The sequence below is a fragment of the Lepidochelys kempii genome, chromosome 22 (assembly GCF_965140285.1).
Source record: "Lepidochelys kempii isolate rLepKem1 chromosome 22, rLepKem1.hap1, whole genome shotgun sequence".
NCBI classification, from domain to species: domain Eukaryota; kingdom Metazoa; phylum Chordata; order Testudines; family Cheloniidae; genus Lepidochelys; species Lepidochelys kempii.
Genome location: NC_136401.1, coordinates 4,301,193 through 4,324,450, shown reverse-complemented (window position 1 = coordinate 4,324,450; position 23,258 = coordinate 4,301,193). Strand labels below are relative to the sequence as shown.

At 45.4% G+C, this 23,258-nt stretch overlaps 1 protein-coding gene and 1 long non-coding RNA gene across 2 annotated transcripts in view; both read left to right on the top strand.

Annotated features, from left to right (window-relative positions):
• The window catches only part of LOC140901671 (uncharacterized), a 43,985-nt gene that overhangs the window by 760 nt on the left and 19,967 nt on the right, over positions 1 to 23,258 (top strand). The window contains exons 2-4 of the mRNA XM_073320916.1: positions 4,014 to 4,153; positions 5,597 to 5,685; positions 6,391 to 6,517. Coding sequence (XP_073177017.1) covers positions 5,614 to 5,685; positions 6,391 to 6,517 — 199 coding nt within the window. The 5' untranslated portion in view covers positions 4,014 to 4,153; positions 5,597 to 5,613. The remainder of the gene's footprint in view (positions 1 to 4,013; positions 4,154 to 5,596; positions 5,686 to 6,390; positions 6,518 to 23,258) is intronic.
• On the top strand, positions 7,901 to 19,593 carry LOC140901674 (uncharacterized). Its single transcript, XR_012155925.2, has 2 exons — positions 7,901 to 11,866; positions 19,190 to 19,593. It is a non-coding gene; the product is annotated as an uncharacterized LOC140901674 (long non-coding RNA).

Genomic DNA, 23,258 nt, shown 5'->3' with positions numbered 1-23,258 from the left:
CTGGTGTAGCCTGTTGTAAAACTAGACAGTTATCTAGATGAGTTGACAGACCCCTTGGAAGACCTCTGCGTACTCCCAGGTGTACATATACCCCTTGTTGAGAACCACTGGTGTAGGGGAATCCAGGCCCACTGCCCGTACCGGCTTCCAACCCAATGCCCTGGGAGGCTGGTTCGGTTTTGCTTACCTTGCATCAGCCCCCAGTCAGCTTCTCTGGGTCACCACGTCCGACCGTGGCCCCATGGGCAGGAGTCAGAGAAAGGAAGTCTTCTTTCAGGTGTAAAAGCAGCAATGGCTCCATGAAGGGTCAGTGCTGATGGAGCAATTATCAACACTTTCTCTGTTCTCCTTTTCAGAGTTTGCCCCATTTTCTCTTTAATTCTCCAATGTTAATTTAACAATCTCAGATTTGGGATATTTTCCCACCCGTATGACCTGCAGCAATTTTTCTTCCTTTCTTTCTTTGGGAAATTGTCCTGAATCATTCCCCAAACGAGAAGGGGCTTAATGGGTGCAGCTTGCAGAGCCCTGAGACACAGCTGCCTCTGGGGTGGGATGGGGTGGCCATTCTCTGCCAGCAACAAGGCAAGGAAGGGGACAGGAGGAAAAAATCCCCAGTGGAGACTGTCCAGCCCAAGGTTACACAGTCCAGGTTACTGCTACTTCCAACTGCCCAACACAGCTCCCGCCAGGTGCCAGTCACCTGCCTGCCCCTGCCTCCTCCCTACTGCCAGGGAGTTTTCCTGCTCCATATTACCCTCACGTACCCTCTTAAAGCACCTCCCCAAAGGGCTCCCTGCTGCCCATGTGAATGGTGTGAGTGGGGGGAAAATTATTACTGTCTGTTTATTGAACTTCCATATACAATCCAGTCAAACTGTCCAACTACTTTCACTTACTTAATATAAAAAGAAAAGGAGGACTTGTGGCACCTTAGAGACTAACCAATTTATTAGAGCATAAGCTTTCGTGAGCTACAGCTCACTTCCTCAGATGCATCGGCTGTTACTCTGAAACCTGTCATTACTTAATATAAATTCTCTTCAGATCCACATGTGTTTTTCTCATTATCAAATGTTTCTTTTTAGACCTATTTCTTCCCCAATTCTGAAAGATTGATATAAAATATCCTGTGTGCAGTGCTGTAGTAGCCATGGTGATCCAGGATATTAGAGGTTGCTCCCTTGGTTTATATACAAATGTTTGGTGGTATTCTCCATCCCATTCCTTATGAATCCTAACGTGTTAACTTTTTTGCTGGCAGCTGTGCATTAAGTGGACCTTTTAATTGATCTGTCTACAGCAACATGCAGATCCCTTTCCTGAGTTGTGTAGCCTAGAATATGTTATGCTGACATTGCTAGGTGTAATGCATGTTCAGTAGGGGTTTCTCCTCTCTTCCTCATTTGTATTTCCTCTCCCTACTAATGTTGGGATGTGCTCCTGTAGGTTAGTGTATTAATGATCTTATCTTAGTGTCATATATGTCAATACGTTGCCATGGCACTCCTGTGGTCAGACGTCTGTGGATGTTCTATCCGAAAGCCGGTGTTAGCTCATGTTCCTTTGGTCGGCTGGTGTCTTTACTGATGAAATTCCCCCCTTAGACACTCTATTTCCAGTTCCCCAAACCTTAGGGCTGACCTTTAGGCCATTTATCTGTGCCAGAGTTCATAGACCTCAAGGCTTATGCTAACTGCTGATGCCAGTGTTGTACAGGAGACAGGCCTGTGGGTTCCTTGCATTACTGCTGCATAAAATAAATGCTAAAGCTAGCTATATGGGCTACAGGTGACAGTTAATTTACCACGCAATAATGTTTATAAGTAGCTCTAGTTTCTCTCTCCAATGTGCATTGCTTTGCATTTAGAAAGAGAAGATGGGTGAGGTAATATCTTTTATTGGGTCCACTTCAATTGGTGAGAGAGATACATTTCTGAGTTACACACAGATCTCTTCTTCCGGAGAATATCCTAAAATCTTGCCCTCCTTTCTCTCTAGTTATCTATTTCTAATTTAATATTCCCTGAGATTTTTTCCATGTCTCATTAGTAATAAATTAACATAAAATATCCTCAGATTTTGACCTTTTCTCAAATTTTTGAATATATTTAGAAAAGGTTTCCATTTTCTCTCAATTTGTCAAATAACTATTGATATAAAATTCTTCACATTTTTCCACTTTTTGCTCTACTTTGTGAAAATTGATCCAAAATTCTCCAGATTTCCACCCTTTTCTCTTTAATGACTTAACATAGACATCAGCTGTCAGATGTTGTCGTTTTCCATGTAATTATTAAATGTCTGCTAAAAAGCCTCTCATGTTAGGAGACGTTCCGAGGTTTAGTTGCAGCGAGTTCTCCTATTTTGGAGGGAATTTGTTGCCTTAGTCCAGGGGTGGACAAACTTTTTGTCCTGAGGGCCACATCTGGGTGGGGAATTTGCATGCAGGGCAGGGGGTTGGGGTGCGGGAGGGAGTGCAGGGGGTGGGAGGGGGTGCGGTGTGCAGGAATGGACTCAGAGCAAGGGGTTGGGACAGTGGAGGGGCTTGGGGCATATGAGGGGCCTCAGGGAACGGGGTTGGGGTGCACAAGGGGGCTCAGGGCAGGGGTGTGGGAGGGGGCTTAGGGCACGGGGTTGGGATGCAGGAGGGGTTCAGGCTCTGGCCTGGTGCCACTTACCTGGAGTGGAGCCGGCTGGCAGCGGTGCGCATCGGGGCCAGAGCAGGCTCCCTGCACCACTCCGGAAGCGGCCGACACCACATCTCTGGGGGAGGGGTGGCAGAGGGCTCCACATGCGTTGCGCTTGCTGTGCCTCCAGGCACCTCCCCAAAAGCTCCCATTGGCTGTGGTACCCTGTTCCCGGCCAATGGGAGCTGTGGGGGGTGGTGCCTGGAGCCCCCTGCCTCTCCCCTCCCCCGCCCACCAGGGGTCGCAGGGGCGTGGTGCCGGCTGCTTTGGGAGCAGTGTGGGGCCCACGGCGCCACGGGGGTGGCAATCCTGTGGGCCGGCTCCAAAGCCCTGAGGGACCGGATCTGGCCCACATGCTGTAATTTGCCCACCCCTGTCTTAGTCATTCTCCATCCTGACGGTTACAGGGAGTTAAATGGTCAACTTTCTCCTCTCATTTGAGACTCATTTCTTTCCCCCTCTATCTTCATTACAGTGTTTGCTGATGAAAGTGACTTATCCCATATTTAATATACACCAAAGCCAGAGATCTCCCCCTGTTTGGGGGAATGGGGTTTCCCAGCTGCTCACAGAACAGTTGGCTGGACCCTTTTCTTTTCCTCAGTGGGCACAGGACGATGGCTCAGTCTGTGCCTGGCTCCTTGTTGTCCAGGCTGTACCCAGAGTGGCTGAGAATCTCCATGCTACTGTATTAGCCTCTCACTTTCCCCTCATCATGTTCACCAGCAGTATCCCAAACCCCCATGACAAATGGTCTCCATGACGGGTTGCTTCGCCCAGCGCTGAGACGTAGTCATCTCGGGAGTAGGTACCTATTGGCCATTATCTGCCAGTCACTGAGCATGGAAATTCCTTAAAAAATTTGGCTCCTCCATGCCATCCATTTTCCTGTTAAAGAAGCCTCACCCAGGGCTCCCCCCACCCCTTGTGAACGGCTGGGAGGCGCAGCTGATAACTCCCTATCCATTTATCCAATACTGATATGAAATCACGACAGACTTTGCTTCTCTCCCCATTTTCAAAACTGGAGGAATTTCAGGTTTTGGAGGGAAAACTGTTGCTGTTCTCAGAAGAAGAGGAGGGAATGAGGGAGGAGGAAAGGACTCTGGCCTCATCCCTCCTGAGCCATGTTTCTGGTCTCACTGAGACCAGTGTTAATCAAGAGACACTTCAAGGAAGAACATGGAGTGACTCCAGATTAACATGGGGGCAAATAAAATCAGGATATGTCCCTGGGGGGTGGGGGTATCAGTTGTTCTAAAGGAGTGGGAGGGGGGAAGATCCCTCTGTCTCTGTCTGACTGTGTCTCTCTCTCGTCTTAAGATATTGGGGTTGAGCTTCCTGGGTCAGACACTGCTGCCTGCATTGTGATCTGGGAGCCCAGACTGAGCAGCTGCTGCTCCCCTGGTGGGGTCTGGGCTTGGAAGTGACTTGGAGTGAAGCTTCCTCTATACCCAGGCAAGGTGAGGATTTTCTCCAGCTGTAATTAGCTCCACGGGCCAGCCCTAGGCTCTGCCCACACAGACATCTGAAGCAGAGACTCCAGGTGATTGATAGAGACCTCAGGGAACCTGCTGGGGATGGGTATGAAAGTGACGGTGTACAAACAGCCCCTCCTCACCCCACATCTCTCCTCCCCTTAGCAATTGCAGGAGCCAATCCAGCCACAGGAGAGTGAACACCCAGGAATGGCTGTCTGGCTGTCTGCCAGAGGGGGCAGGACAGGAGATTGGAAACACAAGGAGAAAAAGAGAGAGATTGATAGGGGCAGTGGGAGAAATAATTAGGGAGAGATTCCCAGATCTCTGACTTTCCCACACACACTTACTGCAGCATCCCTGGGCAGATTCACTTTCCAGTGAACAAGGTGAAATGCAGGGAGAGGAAAAGCCAATTCCTGACTCTGACTGTGCCCCCGGCTGTGGGAGTGTGCTTCCCTGGGGATAATATCAGGGGAAATCCCCCAAAGTCACTCCTTTTGTTCTGCTCTTGTCTTGTATTTGGTTCCCAGACTTTGTTACTGGTAGGATTTCAAAATGTCTCTGTTGTTTAGTGCTGGTGGGATGGGCCAGGTCAGTAAAATAACCAAACATTTCCTCAGAATAGAATCTGAGAACTGTAGGGCTGAAATGAACCATGAGATGATCTAGTCCAGCCCCCAACACTGAAGTGTTTGTCCAACCAATCCTTAAAAACCTTCAGTGGTGGCGATTCCACAACCTCCCTTGGTAACCTATTCCAGTACTGAACTAGCCTTTGTCACAACTGAGTCACATGGCTGGCTTAGATTCAATTTGTGATTCACTATAACCTCCAGATCCTTTTGAGTAGTACTGCCCCCTAGCCAGTTAGCCCCTATTTTGTAGTCGTGCATTGGATTTTCCTTCCCTAAAATGTAGTACTTTGCACTTGCCTTTATTGAATTTCATCTTGTTCATTCAGATCGATTCTCTAATTTATAAAGGTCATTTTGAATTCTAATCCTGTTCTCCAACATGTTTACAACTCTCCCAGTTGGGTGTCATCTGAAAATTTAATAAGCACACTTTCCCCTCCATTATCCAAGTCATTAAGGAAGATATTGAGTAGTAGCAGATCAAGGATTGGTTCCTGTGGGACCACGTTAGATACAGCCTCCCAGTTTGTCAGTGAACCACTTATGATTATGCTTCCATCCTCTCAAAGAAAACAGGTGTCCCCTGTACATTCCAAGAACTTATTGGACACTTTGCGTTTGCTTGAATTCCTTTTCTAACAGATATCTAGGTAGATAAAGCCCCCCCTCCTCCATCACTGTTTTGAATTGTTCTGTTCATCCATGTGCAGGGAAAGATCCTCGGGGAAATTGTGCTGTGAAGTTATTTCCTGTTCTGACATGTCCCCAATTGCCCTTTTTGCCTTAACAGGCTGCAGCGTAACATCCATGTTTTGCTCCAGCTCATTCTGTCCTTCCAGGGACCAGGGAAGGGAAATGGCTGCAGTGGAGCCATTTGAGGTAGGGATTATCACGGAGTTGCTGGTGGGTTCTCTTTGGAGGGAGAAGAGCAGTAAATACAGAGGAGGTGGGCACTTTGGAGGGGGCTAGTCTGGAAGTGGGAGGGGTCAGGAAATACACAGAGTGGAGAAAGGGAGGGGGCCAGGCTGTGATAAACCTGCTAAGATTTGTTTACCGTGATGCCTAGATCTCAGCAACAGACCCCTGTGATTTGTGGGTGGGAATTCCCTAATTAGGCATGCAGAAAACAACCGCCCACCTCCCCAGACTGGGCTAGGGAAACTTACCAGACTTCAATACTAGCCAGTGGCTGCTGTGAGAAGTAAAGGGGCACCTACCAGTGAGGCCTAGGGAATATACTCCCTCCCCTCCTATCCAGCTGCTGGCAATGAGGAGGATGTTGCAATTTGCATCAGGGGGTTGTCCCTGGACCCTGCTGGGGGCTCCATCTCCTGTATCAGCCTCTGGCTCGTAAGTGAGTGATGAATGTGAAGACTCCTTCCCCGTCTCTCTGCTGGGAGGAGTGGGGGTGCTTTTTCCCCTCCCTTCCCTTTGATGCTTTCTGGCTGCTGTCATGTGATGGAAGCTGTGGGAGGCAGGCAGCATAGTTCCACCCACACCCCAAGTGATTGGCCCTCCTCCCCTGTGAGTAGTGGGGTTGTCAGTAGGCAGCAGGTACTGAGTGAGGGGCTGTTGCTCTTTCAGGGGCCAATGGCTTTCGAGGAGGTGGCTGTGTATTTCACCGAAGAAGAATGGGCTCTGCTGGACCCCGCTCAGAGAGCCCTCTACAGAGACGTCATGCAGGAGAACTATGAGAATGTGACCTCGCTGGGTAAGGATTCCTGTCCTCTCGGTTATTAGAATGGGAAAGAAGAACTAAGGTTCACAACACCCTCAATGCAACCTCAAATTGTGCCCTGTTTCAGCAACACTCCAACAGGCCCATGACACTTATATTAGCACTTTGCCCTCCCCTGCTACAGAACACTTTGGAAACAGAGGACGGGAGCAGGATAACACAAAGTCCAACACCTTCTCTTTGGACCTAACCAAGTTTTGCCTTTGCAGTGTAGGGAACAGAAGCTACCTACCCCTGGCCTGTACTTAAACACTGAGTCCACTGCACACTATCCATCTTAAACTTTCAGATTGTCACCACCCCTTTACCCTTGCACTCTGGATTCCTTCACTTATCCTCACTGAGCATTGGAGACCATTAGCACATATGCCACCAGACTGCTGACAACCCTCGTGGCAAGAACACACCCTTGTGCACCTTCATTGACACAGCCTACAACACTTAGCACTGATGTGAGGAATACCTGTTCCTTCAAGAGTCACATGCACCTCTCTTCTTATCACAGTCACAGTTCTGCCAAGCTGCTCCAACTGTTCCCTCCACTGTTCATGTAAAGCTACAGCTGACACAGTGTGCATAGCTGAAGTGCATGGAGATAAGTGGTGGTATTCAAATCTGTCGAACACAACACAAACAATGGCATGTTCTTAGTCTTTCCTTCTATTGATCAATACATTTTAAGGCCAGGAGATACTATTAGGTCATCTAGTCTGACCTTCTGTATCATACAAGCCATACAGTTTCGAGTTACCATTGAAGTGAGCTGAATACTTTGTGTTTTGATGAAAATATCTTCCAGAAAAGCATCCAATGTTCAGTTGAAGACTTCAAGAGATGGAAAATTTGCCACTTCCCTGGTTAGTTGGTAAACCTGTGCTCCTTCCTTACTGACCTATTCCCAGTCACATTTGCTAGCTCCAAGGTTAGGGAGTAGGAGCAGAGCTTCGTTTTGCAGGTGTGGTGTGTAGTTCTTAATTTACTGGTTTTCAGATGTACTAACTTTCACCACTCTCCACATGCTGGAAGGGCATGAGGCAACACTTAACTCTGCTTTAATATAGTTTATAGAACCATAGGACTGGAAGGGATCTTGAGAGGTCATCTAGTCCAGTCCCCTGCACTCATGGCAGGACTAAGTATTCTCTAGACCAAGGGTCTTAAACTCAGTTTGCCTTAGGGCCAGTGCCAGTCTTCTCATCCTCCCAGCGGGCCAATAATGTCACTCATGCCACCTAGAACACATCCCCCAAAACTCTGCCCCCCACCTGCCTAAGGCTCTGGGAGCGAGTTTGAGTGGGGGAGGAGGTCTAGGGTAGGGGATTGGGAAGGGGGTGGGGGTGCAGGCTGTGGGAGGAGGGGTTGGGGTGTGGTGCTTACCTGGGGCTCCCAAGACAGGGTGGGCTGGGGGGCCTCCGCACACTGCTGCCCCCAGGCATGACCCGCACAGCTTCCCATTGGCCGTAGGGACGCTTGGGGTTGGGGCAGTGCGTGGAAACATAGCCCTGCCCCGGTGCCGCAGGGAGGAGGCTAGTCTGGAAGTGGGAGGGGTCAGACATGTGGGGCAAGCAGGCAGATGCTGCTCAGCTGCGCTGTGCTGCTGGGGCCCCAGGCTATTTTAAATTGCCTGGGGGAGGCAGGTGGGGCCAAAACTACTGGAGCCCCACAGGCCACATTGGGGAGGTTCGCGGGCCATGAGTTTGAGACCCCTGATCTAGACCATTCCTAACAGGTGTTTGTCTAACCTCTTAAAAATCCCCAATGATGGAGATTCTACAATCTCCCTAGGCAATTTGTTCCAGTGCTTAACCACCCTAACACTTAGGAGGTTTTTCCTACTGACCAACCTAAACCTGCCTTGCTGCAATTTAAACCCATTGCTTCTTGTCCTATCCTCTGAGATTAAGAACAATTTTTCTCCCTCCTCCTTGTAACAATCTTTTATGTACTTAAACTTATGTTCCCTCTCATTCTTCTCTTCTCCAGAAGAAACAAACCCAATTTTTCAAATCTTCCTTCATAGGTCATGTTTTCTAGACCTTTAATCATTTTTGTTGCTCTGCTCTGGACTTTCTCCAATTTGGTCATATCTTCCCTGAAATGTGGCACCCAGAACTGGACACAATACTGTACTTGAGGCCTAATCAGCGCAGAGTACAGTGGAAGAATTACTTCTCGTGTCTTGCTTACAACAACGTGCTGCCCCGCAGGAGCTCGCAACCCCACCGCCCAGAGCACTGGTGGCATAGTGAGCTAAGACTGCAGGGGAGGAGGGACAGCAGGGGAGGAGCCAGGGGCTAGCCTTCCTGGCTGGGAGCTCAAGGGCTGGGCAGGACGGTCCCGCGGGCTGGTAGTTTGCCCACCTCTGTAATAGAGACCATAATGTAATTAAATTTAAAATCCGGGGGGGGGGGAGAGTAGGAATACGAAGAACATCATGGTAGCATTTAATTTGAGAAAGGGGAACTACACAAAAGAAAGCTAGTGACATGGAAATTAAAAGGAACGCTCACAAAAGTGAAATGCCTGCAAGCTGCATGGAAACTTATTCAAAACACGGTCAGAGGCTCAAAATAAGTGTACTCCTAAGGGGAAAAAAACCCCAAACAGTAAGAGGATTAAAACAATATCACCAAGATGAAACAGCAGAGTAAATAAGGCAATTAGAGGCAAAAAGGCATCCTTTAAAAATTGAAAGTCAAACCCTACTGAGGAAAATTCTGCCAAGTCAAGTGTAAAAATATAATTAGGCAGTCCAAAAAAAGACTTTTGAAGAGCAACTAGGAAAAGTCACTGACATGAACACCAATTGTTTGAAGTACATCAGCAGCAGGGAGCCTGCCAGACAATTGGTGGGGCTGCTCGGTGATTGAGGTGCTAAACAAATGTCAGTAAAGGAGGTTTTCAAATAAATTGAAAATTTAAACATAAGTCACCAGGGCTAGATGGCATTCACCCAATAGTACTGAAGGAACCCGTATATGAAAAGTGCAGAACTACTTACTGCGGTATGTAACCTACCACTTAAATTGGTCTTTATACCAGATGACTTGGGATAGCTAATGTAATACCAATTTATTTTTAAAAAGCTTCAGCAGCAATCCTGGCAACTAGCAACCAGTAAACTTAACTTTAGTACCAGGGACATTGGTTGAAGCTATAGGAAAGCACAGAATTATCAGACACCTAGATGAACACAATTTGTTGTGGAAGTTAACGTGGATTTTGTTAAAGGAAATCATGCTACATCTATTAGAATTCTCGGGGGGGGGGAGGGGGGTCAACAAACTTGTGGTCAAGGGTAGTCCTGTAGATATAGTGTACTTGGACTTGCAGAACGCCTTTGACAATGTGACCTGTCCCTGAGTTTTACTAAAAATATTTGTGAGGATCTGTGGGTGCCCACACAGGCTGCATCAGGCAGCTGGGTGGGGGGGTTAGGAGCTCCAGGGGTCCCCCACCACGGGTTGCGTCAGAGCTGCCGGGGTTCCCGCTGCTTGCGGCAACCAGGAGCTGTGGGGTACTCCATACAGTCGCAGCTCTCCACCGCTGCAGACTGAAGTCATGAAGGTCTCGGAAAGTCATGGATTCCGTGACTAAATCATAGCATTACTCATAAGGAAAGTAAGAAGTCATGGGATAAAAGGGAAGTCATGGATCAGTAACTGGTTAAGAGATAGGAAACAACGGGTAGGAATATATGGTCAGTATTCACAATGGAGAAAGGTAAATAGTTGGGTCCCTAAGGGATCTGTACAGTGTTGTTCAGCAGATTCATAAATGAACTGGAAAAATATGGAAACGAGATGGCAAAGTTTGGAGATGATGCAAAATTACTGAAGATAGTTAAGCCAAAGCAAACTGTGATGAGTTACAAAGAGATCTCATGAAACTGGGTGACGTGGCAGCAAAATGGCAGATGAACTTCAGTGTCGATAAATGCAAAGTAACACACTGGAAAAGAGAAAAGGAGTACTTGTGGCACCTTAGAGACTAACCAATTTATCTGAGCATAAGCTTTCGTGAACTATAGCTCACTTCATCAAATAAATTGGTTAGTCTCCAAGGTGCCACAAGTACTCCTTTTCTTTTTGCGAATACAGACTAACACGGCTGTTACTCTGAAACCTGACATTGGAAAAAATATCCCAACTATAGATACAAAATGATGGGGTGTAAATTAGCTGTTGCCATTCAAGAAAGCAATCTTGGAATCATTGTGGATCATTGTGGATAGTTCATAAAAAAAATCCACAAAATGTGCAGTGGCAAACAAAAAAGATAACAGAATATTAGGAACCATTGGGAAAGCAATAGGTGATAAGACAGAAAATATAATGCCACCGTATAAATCCATGATATGCTACACCTTAAATACTATATGCAGTTCTAGTCACCCTGTCCAAAAAAAAATATTAGAATTGGAAAAAGTACAGAGAAGGACAAACAAACATACATAAATACATACATGATTGGGGTATGGAATACCATCCATAGGAGGAGAGAATAATAAGACAGTTATCTCTTTTCCAAGATGAACAATGTGGGGATATGATACAGGAATAGAAAATGAATGGTGTGGGGAAGTGGATAAGGAAGTGCTATTTACCCCTTTCACATAACAGGAGAACCAGGGATCACGTGATGAAATTAATAGGCAGCAAATTTATAGTAAACAAAAGGAAATACTACTTCACACAGTGAACAGTCATCCTGTGGAACTCATTGCCAGGGGATGTTGTGAAGTCTGTAATTATAACTGGGTTAAAAAAAGTTTGATAAATTCATGGAGGATAGGTCCATCAACTGCTATTAGCCAAGATGGTCAAAAATGCAGTCCCATGCTCTGCCTCTGATTGCCACATGCTGTGTGTGGACAACAGCAGATTGATTACTCGATAATTACCCCCTTCTGTTCATTCCCTCTGAGGCATCTGGTATTGATTACTGTCAGAATACAGTACTGGGATAGACAGACCATTGTGCTGATCCTGTGTGGTTGTTCTTATTAGTTTGGCTTTTGCTGATCTGAAGTTCAAAGTTGTACAATAATTAACTTATTTAATACCACTTTCCCAAAGAGGCAGTATGCTCTGTACACCAGCTGAGATAGATACCAAGTGACTGACTTTAGTCAGGGGATAATCAAAACCATAGTTTGAGCCTCAGATGTGTGCAAGAAACTGTTATAAGAACAAGGTGATTTTTGTCAAGAGCTTGTGTTGGAAGGGCTGTATTTCAGGAATCTCTGGAGCAATTAACCCCGTCTTTGGGCCACTAATCCTGTCCTGCACCCACATGATGAGCAGTATATTTCATGGCAATGTGAGTAAGCATGTACATTTTAGAGAAATTAGAATAGTTGGCCTTTAAACAAAAAGTAATGCTGAATCCTAAATCTAGTGGAGCTGGTGGCCTGCTGTGATAACTTTCTAAATGCCTGTAGGGTGTTGCAATCATGTAAAGCCACCTGAGGCGAGGAGACAGTGTGAGAGTCTCATTCAGGAGTCCTTGAGACAAAGGAGGGGAGGGAGCATGAGGAGGGGAGAAGATGGACAGCTGGAGTTTGTGGGGTGCCACAAGGCAGGGAGAGGTGTGGAGGATTAGAGGGAATCAGGGATGGTTGAGTACAGTGGAAGGAGGAGGATGACGGGAGTCAGGGAGAGGAGCTCCTGGGAACTGGTAATGGTGTGAGCTGGGCAAGTGGGGGACTGGGAATGGTGAAAAAGGGGTGGAGGGCCCAGCAGTGGTGCTGTTGTAGAGGGAGGGAGGGGTGGGTGATCTGGGTTAGCTGGAAGTGAGGAATACTAGGGTAGAGGGACAGGTGGAATGAAGGGGTAGGGGAGTGGTTACTCTAGGAAGGGTCTGGTGGAGTGGGAAGATTTCAAGATGGCATATGGAGCACTCCACTGAGGCTGCTTTTGTGAAAGTCTCTAATGACCTTTCCCTATGCAAAGCTCAGGGCCAGTACTCTATCATTCTCCTCCTTGACCTATCAGCTGCCTTTGACACCACTGACCATGGTTGTCTTCTTGAATTCTGATGTTCTTTTGTCCTCTCCTGCTTCTCTAATCTCTCCTTCAGTGTGTCCTTGGACAATCCTCCTCATCCCCACTCCAACTTTCTGTGGGGATTACACAGGCTGTGTCCTTGGTCCACTTCTCTTCTTCCTCTGTACCTTATCACTGGGAATCTCATCGACAAACACAAATTCAGCTACTATCTCTATGCTGGCGACTGACACGTCTAACTCTCTGGTCCCGACCTGTCTTTCCTTTCCAAACTGAAATCTCAGCCTGACACTACTCATGGTCATCTAGCCATCAGCTCAAGCTCAACAGCTAAAATGGCCAAAACACATGTGACATTATCTAATTAAAATATAATCATGCAAATCATTATTGCTACCACTGTTAAATAATTGCAACCAATCTTATACAAAGTGTCACACATGGCCGGAAAGGGTTAAACAGCTGCAGGTTAAATAACCCAGAGCCATCCTTTAAGGACATGTTAGAAAGTATGCAAATGGTAATTAGGGCCATTCTATGCTAAATAGGCTAGAACTTTGAAATGCAAACCTATGTTGTTAGAAGTGATACTAAGTGTGTTTACTTATAGATGCTAGCCATGTAAACAGACAATTCCTGTCGATCACTATAGCTATTGATTCAGAGATCAAAGGGGAATATTAACGTTTAGATGAATCTTGGGTGAAATAATGTCATTGTCGATGTGTCTTTTTAAAGTTTGTGATAACTACTTATCCATTAAGCAGTTTCTTATGTTAATCCATGTAGTTAATTACCAGTGTGGATTAGGAAACAGAAGGTTACATCAAAAGCCTATTGTTTACCCAGGACTGTATGGTCAAGTGGATGCTAGAAAATTGTATAAAAGACCCTTGGGTCCTGATCCTGTCATCTCAGATCTGCTTGAGGTTTCATTCAGGGGAAGCTTAAAACATAAGGATTGAGATCCCAGTCCTAAGCTGGAACACCCTGAATATGATATTTGACAATAACCTATTGACTAAATTATAAAAGAACATTTTGCACCCACAAAGCTCACCATCTCTATGAATCTGAATTTCAAGATTGTACTCATGTTTGTTTGTATGCTGATCTTTTAACCTATACTCTTTCTTTTTAAAAATTTTTTAGTTCAGTTAGTAAGAATTGGCTGTAAGTGTGTATTTGGGTAAGATCTGGAATATTCATTAACTTGGGATGTTAGGTGTCAGATTCTTTGGGATTGGTAGAACTTTTTTATATGATGAATAAGATTATCATTAATCCTCACCATATTTGACTTGGGTGTCTAGGTGGAGGCCAGAGGCTGGGTTACTTTAACGGAACTGTGTTGTTGACTTCTGAGTAACCAGTGAGGTATAATAGAAGCTGTTTTGTGCTGGCCTGGTAAATCTAAGTATTGAATATCCACCATTGCCTGCCCCATTCTTTGCAGTTCACCCTAATTGAGTGACCTCATCTGGCTCCCCTGGGATCCCGGTCACAAACACAGCTCTTCATATTTCCCCCAAGCCATCCCCGACCCCTTTCTGTATCATTGCAGACGCCACCCTTACTGTAACTCACGTCTATGCACTGCACATAAGCTGCAACACAGGCCTTTCTTTAGGGCAGGGGTGGCCAGCCTGGGGCTCCAGAGCCACGTGCGGCTCTTCAGAGGTGAATACGCGGCTCCTTGTCTAGGCACCGACTCCGGGGCTGGAGCTGTAGGTGCCCGCTTTCCAATATAACAGGCTGCTCGCTGCTCAACCCCTGGCTCTGCCACAGGCCCAAATACACTCTCAGCCAATTCTTTGGAAGTAAACCAACATTTATTTAAAAAAGAAAAAGACTATTGGTTAAAAGATCAGTATACACAAAGACATGAGTACAGTTTTGAGATCAGTTTTGATGATGAGCTTTGTAGTTGCAAAGAGTTCTTTCAGAATTAGACCATAGTCCAATGTTCATATCCAGGGTGATCCAGGTAAGACTGGAGATCCAAGCTTCCCCTACATAAAGCATCAAGCGGATCTGAGATGAAAATATCAGGTCCCAAGAGTTTTTAAATACAGTTTTCTGGCAGCCTCTTGACCATACAGTCCTGGGTGAACAATAGGCCTTTGAAGAAACCTATTTCCTTAGCATCACTGGTAACTAACCACATGGATTAACATAAGGTACACCTCTACCCTGAGGTAATGCGCCCCAATAGAACATGAATTCAGCTATAACACAGTAAAGCAGCGCTCTGGGGGGCGGGACTCCGCACTCCGGCAGATCAGTGCGTCAGCATGTCTGGCTCAGACATACTGCTCTGAGCGGTGTGTTAAGGGTGGCGGGCCAGGGCTGAGGGGTTGGATAAGGGGCAAAGGGTCTCGCGGTGGTGGTCAGGGGACAGGGAGCAGGGGGGGTTGGATTGTTCAGAGGTTCTGGGGGCAGGGCAGTCAGGGATAGGGAACAGGGTCATTGGATAGGGCGTGGGAGTCCCGGGGGGCCTGTCGGGGCGGGGGTGTGGATGGGGTCGGGGCAGTCAGGCGGGTTGGGTATGGTGTGGGGTCCGGGGTGGGTTAGGAAGGGGGGGGGGTCTCTGGAGGGGGCGGTCAGGGGACAAGGAGCGGAGGGAGTTGGATGGGTCGGGGGTTCTGAGGGGTCAGTCAGGGGGCAGGAAGTGACTATTTACGGAAATGCTCGAGGCCAAAGCAAGTTTGGTATAACATGGTTTCACCTATAACGCGGTAAGATTTTTTTGGCTCCTGAGGACTGCATTATATCAGGTTAAAGGTGTAGTTTATCAAACTTGAGACATACAGACAATGACATTATTTCACTCAAGATTCATCTAAATGTTAATATTCCTGTTTGATCTCTGACTCTATAGTTATGGTAATAGACAGGAACTGTCTGTTTGAATGGCTAACATCTAACAAGATAAAAGTAAACACATACAATTAGTATCGCCTCTAATTCTCTAACAATACAGGTTTGCATTTCAAAGTTCTAGCCTATCTAACATGGTAATTAGGGCCATTCCCTTTCTAACATGTTTCAAAAGATTGAATCTGGGTCAGTTAGCCTGTGAGGGGCTTAACCCTTGCTGGCCATGTGTCACGGTAGGCCTGACTCCATTTATATGGATACACTAATCAAGAACAGTCCACATGTGAATGAAGCACACTGGATAATGGAAGTCTCAGACTGGGCATTAATTTGTAATGACTGGGATCCAAGGGAAGCAGAACCTGGGAACACAACTGCACTGCACTTTTGGGTCACAGGAACTAGTGTACAAACCAACTGGACTTTAAGCTTGCTGCTATCCAGGGCAAAAAGACTGAGACAAGGAGATACAGAGAGAGAGATGAAATCGAGGAGGCTTTGGAAAAGCTGGGCAGATGACTCTGCCAAAATGAATATAGAATTCAGTTTTGTTCTACTGGACTGAAGAGATCTGTAAATCCTGTGTTCCAGTTGCCAAAGCAACGCGGTCTTGTTCTAAAAAGTCTGTCTTGGGTTGCTGCAAATACCAATTGGCTACAGTACCCCAGAAGAGATAGTGTTTACAAGCAGTCTGAAATCATTTGGACTGACTGAAGTGCCATCATAATACAAGGGATGCTGCCTCTAGCAGGACCTGTTTCAGTGAAGTGGAGCTGTGGGGACCACACTACAAAAGGCAAAGCCTTGGCAGTAGCACATTATGTTTGACTGCACTGCTTCTGGGAGACATCCTCTCAGCCTGAATCCCCAGACTTGCACTGGCAGCTGTGTGGGGAAGGAAGAGAGAAAGAAGAGACCCAGGCCCACCCAACTGCACTGAGTCCTGGCCCAGAGCCCTAACAGTGGCAGTGTGGTCCACCACTGGGTCAGTGTGGAATCCAGTCGCAACATGCTGACCTTACATGGGTGGGAGATACCACTCACTCTACCTCCATGGGTCACTTCCTACCGAGTTTCCTGAATCTGCAGTCCGTATGATGTTGGGGTCTCTGGGCTCCTCAGAGCAAGTAACTCCCTGGGACTTTGACTCCAGACGTTAAGCTGTAGGCAGCAGGTCTCCAGCCTATGTCTAGAGATCTCTGGCTACTGCAGACAAGGGCTATAACAGTTTCTGGGCTGGAGCCTCCACCAAGTGTCCTTCCTCCTTAGCAGTCAGTGCAGACTGAGCTGGGTTGCTGTCCTTTATACTAGCATAGCAGTCTGAGGGGCAGGACTTCCTGTGCCCATAATGTGGGATTAATCCTTTTCTGCCTAGTGGGGGTATGCACACCCTGTCACAGGGGTACAGTAGTCTGGAAAGCTTGAGAGCCACTGGTATAGAGGAGTCTAGCTTATTCAGGAGAGCAGAAGCTGGGTAAAAAGGGAGGAGGTGCTGTATTATATGTTAAAATATATATATGCTTGTTCTCAGGTCCAGAAAAGGGTGAGAAGCAGACCAGCTGAGTTTTCTAGGTAAAGATAACAGGAATAAAAAATAGGGGCGACCTCATGGTCGGGGTCTACTATAGATCATGAAATCAGGATGAGAAGGTGGATGAGGCATTTCTAAAGCAAGTAATAGAAATATCCAAAACACAAGACCTGGGGTAGTCAAATGGGACTGTAGCGGGGTGGTCACCCCGCTCTGGCTCTGAAGGGGTTAAAACAGCCCTGGGAGAGGGCTGCCCTGGGGAGCCAATAGTAAAAGCAGCCCTGGAGAGGGCTCTGGCTAGGAGAAGAGGAGTGAGAACAGCTAGGGGAAGCTGACAATGTAGCTGACCACAGGTGTGGCTGGCTTAATTGGGGCCTGGATGGCTTAATTGGGGCCCGGCTGGCCCTTATAAGAGGGCTGTGGGCTAGAAACTGTAGGAGTCTTATTCTAACCCTGGAGTGGGAAGGGCTAGCTGCCTGGGAGCAAGGTTCCTGAAGCGGAGAAGTGCTGGGGAAGGGCACAGGGAGCTCTAGCCTGCAGGCCTTGTTAAAGGCCTAAAAAGGTACTGGGGCTGCGGAGGGGCAGCCTGAGGATAGGTAAAGGCAGCAGGTCTTAACTTCCTTGCCAATGATGAGTGGTCTTAATGGACTGCAGTCTGCCCCAATAAGTGGGGGTAGATGATGACGGGCAGTAGCCACTGAGGGAAGGTGGGTTTAGAGGATTGGGGGTTCCCCTGGGAGGGGAGACCCAGAGTGTGGGGGCATTGCCAGGGGGCAGGGCCCCAAGGTAAAAGAGCACTGGGGTCCGGGAGGGACATGGGGGGCCAGTAGCAGGCGAGCCGCTGACCTGCCGAGGGCGCTCTGAAGGCTGGAAAGAGCTAATTCCTGAGACAACCAGCAGGAGGTTCTGTGCCAGTGAGTCTCGCCTTGCTACAGGGACTTAAAACTACCCCAATATCTGTTGGAAAAGTAATACAGCAAAAAACGAAATGTCTAGTAAGTTATTGGAGTGTACTGGGGACAGCCTTTTTGCTCAAGAGAGTGGCAGAAGTAACCATGGGGACAGCTATTTCAGACTTCTGTAGGGCTAGAAGGAAGGAATTGGCAGGAAATCTGAAGGTGGAAGGCAATTTGGGTGAAAGTGAATGTTAGGGGGCTCATTCCTTCACCCACTTACTTCCCTGGTCCTTCTCGCATGAACAGAGATCAACAATACCCGAAGTCCAAAGGTGCAAACAATTTGATGTTTATTGGGGTGAACTTCCAGCAACCATGATTCCAGTTTCCTTCCTTAGTGTCCTCCTTCCCAGCCACCACAGAGCCTTACACCTATGTCCCTGTTCCCATTCCTGCCCTTAGCCAAACATGATTCCAATTTCCCCACCCCCATTCCCTGTTCCCATTTCCCCCACCCACTTCCTGATTAACCACAGACTATAGTAAAACTTGAGTTCTGCTTAGCTACACCTTAACCAATCATTTTTCTCAAAAAGAAAAGGAGTGCTTGTGGCACCTTTAGGTGCTACAAGTACTCCTTTTCTTTTTGCGATACAGACTAACACGGCTGCTACTCTGAAACCGATCATTTTCCTGAAATTTAAGTAACCAATCCTAACATATTGTAACATGATTATGTAACCAGTTATATCCCACCACCTTAATTAGTTTACACCCAGCAAAATTAATTATACAGCAGACAGGAACAATCACAGAATCAGGCAGAGATTATACAGACAAACAATAGCAAAGTGGGAACTATAATGACAGAACAATACAGAAGTGAGGATTTCACATCCCAGGTATTGATCAATGAGTTCTTGCCACACAGGATGCTATCAAACGAAGTTTCCTTTTACATCTTCTAGGCACTTCCCTTTCTCTGGGGGTGATAGGCATTATCAGGATAGGATTGTATTCCTAACAGCCCAATAGCACCTTCTTTCAAAGTGACTAGTTTGGGATGTGAGGATGTGACCGGTTGCTTCCCAGCTTATGGCTGCTTCTGTTGCTTAGCCAAAGGCCTCAGCCTAAGAACAGGGCCTCAGACTGTCACAGTAAGAGAAGGACCTTACACCGGCAGACAGTGATTTTGATTCTTCCTTTTATACCTCTAACTAGCCAAGTGATAAGAATACACCTAAATTCTTAGAGTCTAGGCCTTTACAGACAGGCCTGAATATCTATATCCTAACAGTGAACATGAAATGATAGCTTTTTTTATCCCAAGGAAAGAAAGGAGTGAGAGCAGCAGAATAAGGACTTCTAAAAAGCAGACTTCAACAAACTAAGAGAACTGGTAGGTACAATCTTATGGGAAGAAAATCTAAAGGAAAAATGTCTTCAGGAGCCTGGCAGTTTGTCAAGGAGTCAATATCAAAGTCATAACTGCAAACTAACCTGATGTGAGGGAAAGAAAGAATAGTAAGAGGCCAAGATAGCACCACATTAGCTCTTCAATGACTTGAAAATCAAAATGGAATCCTACAAAAAGTGGAAACGTGGACAAAAATGTGGTGGAGGAGTATAGAAGGAGAGCACAAGTAAGTAGTGAGAAAATCAGAAAGGCTAAGGCACAAATGAGTTATGCCTAGCAAGCACAGAAAGGTAATAAGAAAAATTTCTATAAATACATTAGGAGCTAGAGAAAGACAAAGGAAGGTGTAGCTCCTCTACTTAGGAGGGTGCAAAAACTAGTATCTGAGCTTTCTTGATGTCATAAGTTATTTAATGCCTATTTTACTCCAGTCTTTACTAAAAGGGTAAATTTTGACCAGATACTTAACACAATATTAACCGTGAAGGGGAAGGAAGACAAGCCAAAATAGGGAAAGAACAGGTCAAAGAATATTTAGATAAGTTGAATGTATTCAAGTCATAGGGCCTGATTAAATTCATTTTAGGATCCTTAAGAAACCAGCTGAAGCAATCTTGGAACCATTAGCAATTATCTCTAAGTACTCCTGGGGAAGGGATGAGGTCCCAAAAGCCCGGAGAAGGACACGTATCTTTAATATGTATCTTTAAAAACAGGAACAGAAAGGACTTAGTGAAGTCAAGACCAGTCAACTCCTACTTCAATACCTGGATAGCTATTGAAACATATTAACCAATCCATATGTAAGCACCTAGAGAATAATAGTGTCAAAAGTTATAGCCAGCATGGATTTGTCAAGAACAAATCATGCCAAGCCAACCTAACTTTGTTCTTTGAATGGGTTATGCTAGGGCTCCCCTCCATCCCCCTCTTGGTTCTTGTCACCCAGGCAGAAGGCCAGAGTCCAAGGTGCAGGCAATGTGATGTTTATTGGGGTTAAAAAGCAGCATAACCATAGTTCTGTACACCAGAAGAGCTTTTCCTTCCCCTTCCTACCCCCCTCCTTTTTAGTAGGCTTAATTATACCTGTAGTGCACGCCCTTGGCACCACCCCTGGCCATCTACAGTCAAGTTCCATTTTGAAGGATCTTGAGTCTGAGGGCTTTGGTACCACCTCTTTTGTACCCCGTGGGAGGGGTAGGGAGTGAGGTTATGTACCAGCCAGGGTTACCTTTTCTTTGGTTTTTTGTGTGTCTTATAGTTCCCCTGTCCTTCCCAGTGCCTGTTGCCCCTCCCAACTGGTTGCTTGACCTTGTCATGGGAGAGGAGTTGGGCGGCCGTCAATTACACACTCACATATCAAACTCCCACCGTATCTAGCAACACTTTAATTTTATTTCTTATCTTTTCTCATTATACTAAAAAACTGTATGTGGCTGTAGGCAGAAGCAACACACAGTATCTTTGTTCCTTGTTCACATATGTGAACAAAGATATAAGACACAATTGTATGTTAAAGACCTCAAAATTCAAACAGAATTTTGGGTTTTGTTTGCCTATTTCAGGACTAACACTCCACCCCTTTTTTTTCTTTGGGATCCTCCTGTCCTGGAATCCTGGAAAAGCATAGGACATATTGTGGCACATTTCCTGATAGGGCCAGGCATAAAGAGGAAATGTGTTGGTGCTCCATTTGCCCCACTGCCCCCTGTGCAGTATAAGTGCCCTGCACCTTCCCTCATACAAACTTACCACATATATTTCAAGTAGTATTTCAGATCCCCTGTAATAATGGACCCAAGAAGATAGGGTCAAGGTTATCTGTTACACTTTTGTGGTAACATTACATAACATTTACTATTCTATTACATTACTTATATGTTACAATTAGTGGTTGTGCTTTGTGGGTCTGTGGATGGGGGGGGAAAGCAGTAGATTTGATATATCTTGATTTTAGTAAGGCTTTGACATAGCCCCATGTGATATTCTCCTAAGCAAGCTAGAAAAATATGATCTAGGTAGATCACAACTACTCTTTCAGTACAGTCTTTAAACTAGTTATCAATGGTTTACTGTTCAGCTTAGAGGGTGTATCTTGTGGGGTCCCACAAGGATAAGTTCTGTGTCTAGTACTATTCAATGTTTTCATTAATGACCTGGATATTGGAGTTGAGAGTATGCTTCTAAAGTTTGCATATGACACCAAGCTGAGAGGGGTTGCAAGCACATCGGTGGACAAAATTAGAATTCAAAATTACCTTTACAAATTGGAGAATTGGTCTGAATGAACAAGATTAATTTCAATGAAGGCAAGTGAGAAGTGTTTCACTTCGGAAGGAAAAATCAAATACACAGCTATAAAATGGGGAATAACTGGTTAAGTAGAACTGCTGAAAAGGATGTAGGTCTTATAGTGGATTACAATCTGAATACGAGTCAACAATATGATGCAACTGCAAAAAAGATAGTGTTCTGGGGTCTACTAACTGTGATTTGATTTGTAAGACACTGTAATTTTCCCACTCTACTCAACCCTGGTGAGGCCTCAGTTGGAGTACTATGTCCATTTTTTGTGCCATACTTTAGGAATGATGTGGAGAAATTCAAAATAATCCAAAGGAGAACAACAAAAATGATGAAAGGATTAGAGAACCTTACACAAATGGAAAGGTTAAAAAAACCTGGCACGTTTAGTCTTGAGGAAAGAAGACTAAGGGGGGGACCTGAAAATAGTCTTCATATATGTTAATGGCAATTCTTAAGAGTACAGTGGTCAATTGATCTTTGTCCACTGAAGTTAGTAGAATAAGTAATCATAGTAATTAGGTCTGTCAAGAAATTAAAAAAATTAATGGCAATCGTACAATTAATTGCTCTGTTAAACAATTTAAATATTTTGAATGTTTTCTACATTTTCAAACATATTGATTTAAATTACAAGACAGAATAAAAAGTGTAAAGTGCTCACTTTATATTTTTTATTACAAATATTTGCACTGTAAAAAAACAAATAGTATTTTTCAATTCACCTAATTGACTGTAGTGCAATCTCTATCATAAAAGTTGAAATTACAAATGTAGAACTATGTACAAAAAATAACTGCATTCAAGTACAGAACAATGAAAAACTTTAGCGCCTACAAGTCCACTCAGTCCTACTTCTTGTTCAGCCAATCGCTCAGACAAACAAGTTTGTTTACGTTTGCTGCTTGTTTACAATGTCACCTGACAGTGAGAACAGGCATTCACATGCCACTGTTGTAGCCAGCATCGCAACATATTTACATACCAGAAGCGCTGAAGATTCATATGTCCCTTCATGCTTCGGCCACCATTCCAGAGGACATGCATCCACGCTGAAGACGTGTTCTGCTTAATAACTATCCAAAGCAGTGTGGACCTGTCAAGGTTCCTTCCGCACTCTGAACTCTAGGGTACAGATGTGGGGACCTGCATGAAAACCTCCTAAGCTTACTTTTACCAGCTTAGGTTAAAACTTCCAAGGTACAAACTATTTTCCTTTTTCCCTTGGACTTTGTTGCTGCCACTACCAAGCGTCTAACAGGTATATAACTGGGAAAGAGCCCGCTTGGAAAGTCTTTCCCCCAAAAAATCCTCCCAAACCCTACACCCCCTTTCCTGGGGAAGGCTTGATAAATATTCTCACCAATTTGCATAGGTGACCACAGACCCAAACCCTTGGATCTTAAGAACGATGAAAAAAAGCATTCAGTTTCTTACAAGAAGAATTTTAATAGAAGAAAAAGTAAAAAGAATCACCTCTGTAAAATCAGGATGGTAAATACCTTAAGGGTAATTAGATTCAAAACATAGAGAATCCCTCTAGGCAAAACCTTAAGTTACAAAAAGACACAAAACCAGGAATATACATTCCATTTAGCACAGCTTATTTTCTCAGCCATTTAAACAAACAGAATCTAACATATATCTAGCTAGATTACTAAGTTCTAAGACTCCATTT